The 8,010-nt window shown below is 38.8% G+C and overlaps 1 protein-coding gene across 2 annotated transcripts in view; it reads right to left on the bottom strand.

Moving 5' to 3' along the window:
• The window catches only part of Dcaf1 (DDB1 and CUL4 associated factor 1), a 64,135-nt gene that overhangs the window by 32,008 nt on the left and 24,117 nt on the right, over positions 1 to 8,010 (bottom strand). For both annotated transcript variants that reach the window (XM_013346574.2, XM_005347835.3), the window contains exons 10-11: positions 7,698 to 7,877; positions 6,222 to 6,431 (exon numbers count right to left, since the gene is read on the bottom strand). In XM_013346574.2, the coding sequence (XP_013202028.1) occupies positions 6,222 to 6,431; positions 7,698 to 7,877 (390 nt within the window). The remainder of the gene's footprint in view (positions 1 to 6,221; positions 6,432 to 7,697; positions 7,878 to 8,010) is intronic.

Here is an 8,010-nt window from a genome sequence, read left to right as displayed (position 1 = left end):
TGTAGACCAGGCTGGCCTCGAACTCACAGAGATCCGCCTGCCTCTACCTCCCGAGTGCTGGGATTAAAGGCGTGTGCCACCACCGCCCGGCTATTACCTCCACTTTTAATTGTTCTGCTTTCATATAGGGAAGGTAAAATGCAAAACTGTATGTCCTACAGACATGGCATTGGTCTCAGATGTGATTTCAAACCTGGTACTGCTGCAAGTAGTATTAATTTTTAAGACTGTGTTCTAGGTAGGGATATACTTAAGTTTTACAACACTAATCTGACATGTATGAGACTCCGTTTTTGATCCCCAACACAGAAACAAGAAATAAAAGAATAGAAACTGGCTATGGCGGTACACTTAGAAGGCACTCAGAAATGGCCCAGTGCGTAGAAGGCAGAAGCAAATAGTTCTCTGAGTTCTAGGCCAGTCTGGTTTACTAACAGAGACCTTGTGTAGTCATTCTTGGTTGTCAACTTAACTACATCTGGAATTAACAAAAATCCAATCAGCCTAGCACACCTATGAGAGATTTTATTTTTTTTTTTCTTCATTAAAACATTTAAGTGGGAAGACCCACTTTTAATACAGATCTTTTAAGGTTGGAAGATATACCTTTAGTTCGGTTAGGATGATAACATCCACCTAGATTAAAATCTAGGCCACACTTTCTGCTGGCAGCCTATATAAAGTACATGGAAAAAGGAAGCTTTTGCTCTTTGCCTGCTAGCTCTTGCTCTCTCTGGCCAAGACCATTCCTTACTAGCATGATAGCCTACTTCTTCAGGAATCTGTCATATACTGAAGACCACCTGAGACATCCAACTTCATGGATTACTGGAATTTTGGAAATTATATTGGTATACAAACATTGTTAGACGAGCTGGACCAGACTGTTAAGCCAGTCTAATAGTTTGTGTGTGTGCACGTGTGTGAGTGTGTGTGAGTTCATTCTATAAATTCTATTCTTCCTGAGAACCCTGATCAAAGATTTGGTACCAGAAGTGGTTCTAGAGCAACAGAAGTAAAATGATGGGGTTTTTTTTGGTGTTTTTGTTTGGGTTTTAGTTTTCCGAGACAGGATTTCCCTTGTATATCCCTGGCTGTCCTGGAACTCAATAGACCAGACTAGCCTAGAGCAAAGCAATCCATCTGCCTATGCCTCCTGAGTGCTGGGATTATAGGTGTGCACCACCACCACCCAGCCAAAGATGATTTTTTTTTCCCCAAGGATGATTTTTTAAGGATCTGGAACAGGCTTTCCAATTTGCCATTGCCTACTGTTATTGTAGCCCCTCCAGTTACTGAAGCCTCTCCTAGAAGCTTGGAGAGTATTAAAAGCCCATAGTGTGACCTAGTTTACAAACTTAAGGAGAAGCCGGGAGGTGGTGGCGCATGCCTTTAATCCCAGCACTTGGGAGGCAGAGGCAGGCGGATCTCTGTGAGTTCAAGACCAGCCTGGTCTACAAGAGCTAGTTCCAGGACAGGCTCCAAAACCACAGAGAAACCCTGTCTCAAAAAAAAAAAAAAAAAAAAAAACTTAAGGAGACAAATGCATTTAATTATTCACAAATTATAAAAAGCAATGGATTTGGTGACTCTACATAAGTAAACCGTTGAAGTTGGGCAGTGGTGGGGCACGTCTTTAGTTCCAATATTCCGGAAGCTGAGGCAAGTAGATCTGTGAGTTCAAGGCCAGCCTGGTTCACAGAGCTAGTTCCAGAACAGCCAGGACAACACAGAGAAGACAAAAACAAAAACAAGACTTTTGACAGTTTGTGGAAAAATAAGAAAAATGATGATAAAAGCTGGTTGTTCCTAGCATCTCTGGATAAACTGGCAAAGGATAAGAATAAGCTCCATGGTAACAATAACTAACTTCTAGCATGAAAGAATACAGTGAAGAACAGCAATATGATGAAACTGACCAGCTCCAGATGTACACACTAAAGGTTTCTAGTGTGGCCTGGAAGGAAATCTCTCTAGCAGCCACAAAGCTTAAGTTTAGAAAGTCAAGCAAAAGCACTTATTATTTGACTGGCTGAATTACAAAGAGAATTAATTCTCAGAAAATTAATATAGGAAGACCCTATTGAAGCTGAAAACTTTGAACCCTACTTGCCATTTCCTACTTTTACTACGGAAATTAACACTTTGTTGTCTGCTAAACCAGCAGTGACTTACCCTGAAGAAGATGCCAGTACTGATGTCCCTCAGAGCCCACCAATAGTTGCCTCTAGACCTATAACCAGACTAAAAGCTAAGCAAGCTCGTAGACTGGAGACAGAAAGTATAGTCCATGAGGAAGTATACTAAACTACTAAAGAGCTCAATGAGTTTGCTAATTCGTTCAAGTAGAAGTCTGGGGAGTATGTGTGTAAATAGATTTTAAAGTTGTGGAATGAACATAAAACTAAATTGGGCTCAATTTACTTGTGTGGGTCCACTGGGTAGAGAGTCTAGGTTTAATATGAAAAGTTCAAAGTTTAAAAAGATGACAAAATGCTGGGCAGTGGTGAAGCACGCCTTTAATCTCAGCACCAATGAGGCAGAAGCAGGCAAAGCTTTGTAAGTTCAAGGCCAGCCTGATCCACAGAGCTAGTTCCAGGACAGTCACACAAAGAAACCCTGTGTTAAAAAAACAAAAACAAAACAAAACGAACAAAAGATAACAAAAGTATATTTAAATGGTTGGCTGAAGCATCAATCCAAAGATAGCCTATTAAAAAGGAGTTGGTGATGCCTAATATCCCTTGGCTCAGTGACTATGAAGTGTAAGATTGCCCTCTGTATACTGTGAATACCATTGGTTAATAGAGAAACTGGTTTGGCCTGATAGGGTAGATAGGCGGGAAAAACCAAACTGAATGCTGGGAGAAAGGAGACAGGTCAGAGAGAAACCATATAGTCCTGCCAGAGACAGAAGCTGGGAACTTTACCTGGTAAGTAACAGTCACATGGAGATACACAGATTAATGGAGATGGGTTAAATTAATATGTAAGAGTTAGCCAATAAGTAGCTAGAGCTAATGGGCTAGGCAGTGATTTAAATAATACAGTTTCTGTGTGGTTATTTCTAGTCTGAGCTGGGCAGTAGGGAAACAAACTAAGGGCCTCATAACAACAAACTGGCACCAAGGTGGCTAATTAAATCCACTTAAAATCTGAGAAAGTTTAAAAAGGAATCCTAGACACAAGAGAACAGAGTAAGCAGCAGCTCCTTTAAGAGAGGTCTTCCTGATTCAGCGGTAGCAGAAAAAAAGCCGTGACATTTTGAAATGCCAGCTTTTTGGGTCCTGCTGCCAGTACAACCTCTGGCTCTTTCAGGAGGCCAAGCATTTAAATAAGGTTTGTGAACAGAGTGCTACAACTTGCCTAATGGCAATATAGACTGGCTGTATGCATAAAAATGGGGCTGTGAGCAAGGCTCTCAGAGGCAGCAAACAGCACCACCATGCTGGACTTGGTGGGGCAAGGAGGCAGTGCGGTATTTCCCCTAGCAATGGCGTCACTAAAGTTTGTAAGAAGGACTTAGCATTTTAAGAAGCACTTCTGGTCAGAAAATAATTACAGATACACAATAAAGACAGATTCAGATAAAAAAAAAAAAAGACCTCTAAATGAGCCACATTGTTGGATAAATGTATGTAGGCTTGGGAGAGAAAAGAAAAAAGTAAATGCGTTTTTTTAAAAAAAAAAAAGGTAAAGACTTTAAAGGGACAGAGTATAGACAGTCATAGATTAAAAGGGGTATAAAGATAATAAAATAATTAAAAAGAAACAGTAAAAAATAATAAGCACAGAGTCTGGATTATGTATATTATTGTGTTTTCTATGAATTTTTTGACTGTGAAGGAGCTAAGTACAGAGAGACATTTCATTGTATGAGCTGCTAAGCAAAACCAACATATATACTTTAAAGGAATCTTGATTTCAAAATTTGAGTCTAAGGATATGTTGCTTTGGAAAAGAGGTTCTTCTTTTGCTTCCACAGAGGATGAGAACCTGTGGATCTCCTCCAGACTAACGTGGTTTGATGTTCTAAAACACCCCAAAAGGTTGCTATGAACACCCCCAAAAATTACTTCAGCCAACAAAAAGCAGGAAGTAGTTTGGAGACAACTATGCCCATATTCCCAAATATTGTCTATAAATGTTTGTTTACATTTAAAGGGGGATATGCTATAGAGATTTGTATTGGTATGGATTTTGGTTTACTGATACAAATTTAAGGTCAGTTTTATTATATGTATGTTTCTGCTTGATTAAGGTATTGTGTGTGCAGCTCATTTAAAAATATAATGTATAATTAAGAAACATAGGTTAATAGATAATCATCTATAATAGTCAAGCTTGTAGTCATGTTAGTTAGATTTTCTAGATGGACAGACATGTATTTCAGATGGATAGGCATTCTTCAAACCTTTCAAAGACTACAGAATATGGCATTTAAAATGTTTTAAGCATTTCAAACTTTTCATGACAATGAGACACATCAGTTCCTGGCAGCACCAATTACTTCAAGAGGAAGATAGGCACTGAAGAGGCTCCTTACGGAGTTTATTGGTCATTTGGGCAGGAGACAGCTCTTGCCTGTACTGCTTGATGAACTGGACATGCAGGACCCACAGAGAAATGACTACTGAACTTGCCTAAAGGTGTGATGATCCTTTGGGGTTCCTGCTTCATGAAAGAGTCTGCCAGACATTCTGTAGTACACAGAAGAAAGTGATTGACAAACTGCCAATATAGACGGAACTGTCTTTAAAATTTCCTGTTTCAGGAAAAAGTCTACTGGATACTATGGGCCCATAGGCTAAAGATGGATGCCCCAACAGTACAGAAAAACTTTGAGTGACTGTCCAGGCAGCAGAATGTCTCTATCATTTCTAGAGTTTTGGAAGTTGCTTACAATGCATTTCCTGTTTATTTAGGTAATATTATATCCTTCTGGAGTCTCTGATGAAGTTGAAGAATAAACAGTTATACTTACAGTTTTCCTTAGATATGATAAAAGAAAGTAGATATAAATATTGTAACTGTAATTCTTGCTTGATACCTGTTTTGTTATACGTAAGTTTACTATGTTAAGTTAAAACCTTCCTTTTCAGTTAAACAGAAAAGGGGAGGTGATGAGAGATTCCCCTCTGTAGGCTGTAAATACCATTGGTTAATAAAGAAACTGGTTTGGCCTGATAGGGTAGATAGGCGTAGATAAACTGAATGCTGGGAGAAAGGAGACAGGTCAGAGAGAAGCCATATAGCACTGCCAGACACAGATGCTGGGAACTTTACCCAGTAAGCCACAGCCACACAGAGATACACAGATTAATGGAGATGGGTTAAATTAATATGTAAGAGTTAGCTAATGAGTGAAGCAGTGATTTAAATAACACAGTTTCTGTGAGATTATTTTGGGGCTGAGCAACCGGGAACCAACAAGTGGCCTCTTCCAACATATGAAGAGATTTAAAGGCTCAAGAAAATTGCAATGCTAGAGTAGATACACTGTCTAAAACCTAATCCTCCATATTGGAAGGCCCAGAAGACATGCTCTTCACTAATACTAAGAGATGCAAAATATGTAGAGCTCTGTTGTCACTCTTTTCCTTATACCACACCTTAGGGTTGGAGATGCTGTTACTCAGCTGGATGAATTAAATGCAGGTTAAATTGAGCCTCAAAGTAGCAGGGGCCAGATGGCAGCACTGAAGTGCCAAAGTAAGGTGATTATAGTTATCATAATGGGCAACAAAGATAAAGCAATGTCCATAATGGCCTAACCTGTAACAGGTAGCAAAGGCAAACTGATTTTTATGGTGGCATGACTCATATGGACCTTTGGTACTGGCTAATCATTCATGGTATTTCCAGGCATAAAACAGAAGTCTACCATATGTCTCATCTGAATAAGCAGAAAATTTCTCAAATAGATAAAAAACTAGAATTATAATGTAGCAAAAGAGAATCTTTGTCCACGAACCAATTTCCAGACATTAGCCAGTAAGCAGCATACTTCAATGGTCTCTGCATCAGCTCCTGCCTTCAGGTTCCTGCCATTTGAGTTGCTGCCCTGACTTCCTTTGATGATGAACAGTGATATGAACCGTAAGCCAATAAGACTCTCTTCCCAAAGTTACGTTGGTCATGCTTTTTCATCATAGCAATAATAACTCTAAAACATCATGCCTCAAAAATAAAATTAAACAAATAAATGACTATTCTCTTACCTTGTATGGAGGTTGAGGGTGAACAAGAATACCACCCTCAGTCCTCTGCAGTGACTGCTTGACTTGTTCCAATTTAATGGCCAGGTGAGCCTCAAAATACTTGCGCAGAGCCATGCAGGTATGTTTGCCTGTTTGGCGGCTAGCAAATATTTCATCGTCACTCAAAAGTGCACCCTGGTCTTCCAAATTTAAAATCTCCAAAGTACTGATCTATTAGTAAACAGGTATAAGATTGCAAAGGAGATGGGGAAAGAGCACACAGAAGAGAAAAGTAAAAAGATAACAGAAGAGATTTTGGTAAATGTTTACATTCAACAATACTGACAAGTCTATCCATATATACAACATGCTAACAATCATATGAAAGAAAAATGGGAGCTTCTAATTATATTAAAATATATAGAGAAGATGCAGTATGGTAGTGTATTCTTGTACTACAATACTTGAGAGTCTGAGGCATGAAAATACTAAGTTCCAAAGAATATTCAAAAGTAACTTGAAATACAGAGAAATTGCCTTAAAATTTTTAAAAAAGAGAGGTTGGAGAGATGGCTCAGTGGTTAATAGCTTTGCCTGCTCTTCCAAAGGTCCTGAGTTCAATTCCCAGCAACCACATGGTGGCTCACAACCATCCGTAATAAGGTCTGGTGCCCTCTTCTGGTCTTCTGGTCTGCAGGCATACACACAGATAGACCATTGTATACATAACAAATAAATAAATAAATATTTTTAAAAAAAAGATAAGAAAAAAATTAAGGTTATCATAGCAACGCTCCTACAAAATTACTGGGTAAATAAATACATACATAAATATAAAAATACACACATACCTACATACCTACATACAGAAAGGCAGGTAGGCTACAATGGTATAGTAAGCTTAGCCTGGTTCCAAACAAGGCTACATAGCGAGACCTCTTCTCACAAAAGCAAAAAAAAAAAAAAAAAAAAAAAAAAAAAAAAAAAGAGGAAAAATTAAGGTTATCACAGCAACCCTCCTACAAAATTACTGGGTAAATACATACATACATAAAGGCTACAATGGCATAGTAAACTTCAACCACCACAGACAGAGAACAGGGCTGGGTGCAGCAGTTTAACGGTATAGTAAATATGTATGGCACCTTGGGTTCAATCCTCAGTACCCAAAAAAAAAAAAAGCAGAGAAAAGACAGAAAGAAAAAACTCATAAATATATATATACACAACCTAAGCCCAGAATGCCAATCAGAAATGCGCCCAACTAGGTGCAATGATGCATATCTTTGACTCCAGCACTGAGAAATAAGAGACAGGAGAGATGGTAGTTCAAAGTCCTTCTTGGCTATACAGCAAGTTAAGGCCAGATTGGGCTACATGAAACCTTGATTCAAACTACCAAAAGGAAATTTTCTCTCTTCTACATGATGCCTTTCAGGATAACCAAAACAAAGAGGACTCCTATAGCTAACTGAAGAGCTAGTGGAAGAACCTCACCAAGTTCACCAGGCGACGAAGACCATCATAACGGTCAAAGAGCTCCAAGACAGCCCGAAACGAGAAGCAAATTGAGAAAAACATTGTAGCATGGCAGCATCCTGAAGCATGAGAACATTCCATTAACCACAGGGTATAATTCACCACATCAGATAGAACATTGTGGGGATGCATGCAAACCTGCAAAAAAAAAAGAAAAAAAAAGTAAATAAATAAAGAAAATCTATTTTTAACATTTGGAGCAAAGGTTTCTTTAAAAGGGATGAAAAATTCACCAGTGTACTCTGTGAGTTCGAGACCAGCCTGGTCTACA

The sequence above is a fragment of the Microtus ochrogaster genome, chromosome 5 (genome assembly GCF_000317375.1).
Source record: "Microtus ochrogaster isolate Prairie Vole_2 chromosome 5, MicOch1.0, whole genome shotgun sequence".
NCBI lineage: Eukaryota > Metazoa > Chordata > Mammalia > Rodentia > Cricetidae > Microtus > Microtus ochrogaster.
This window is presented reverse-complemented; position numbering and strand designations above follow the sequence as displayed.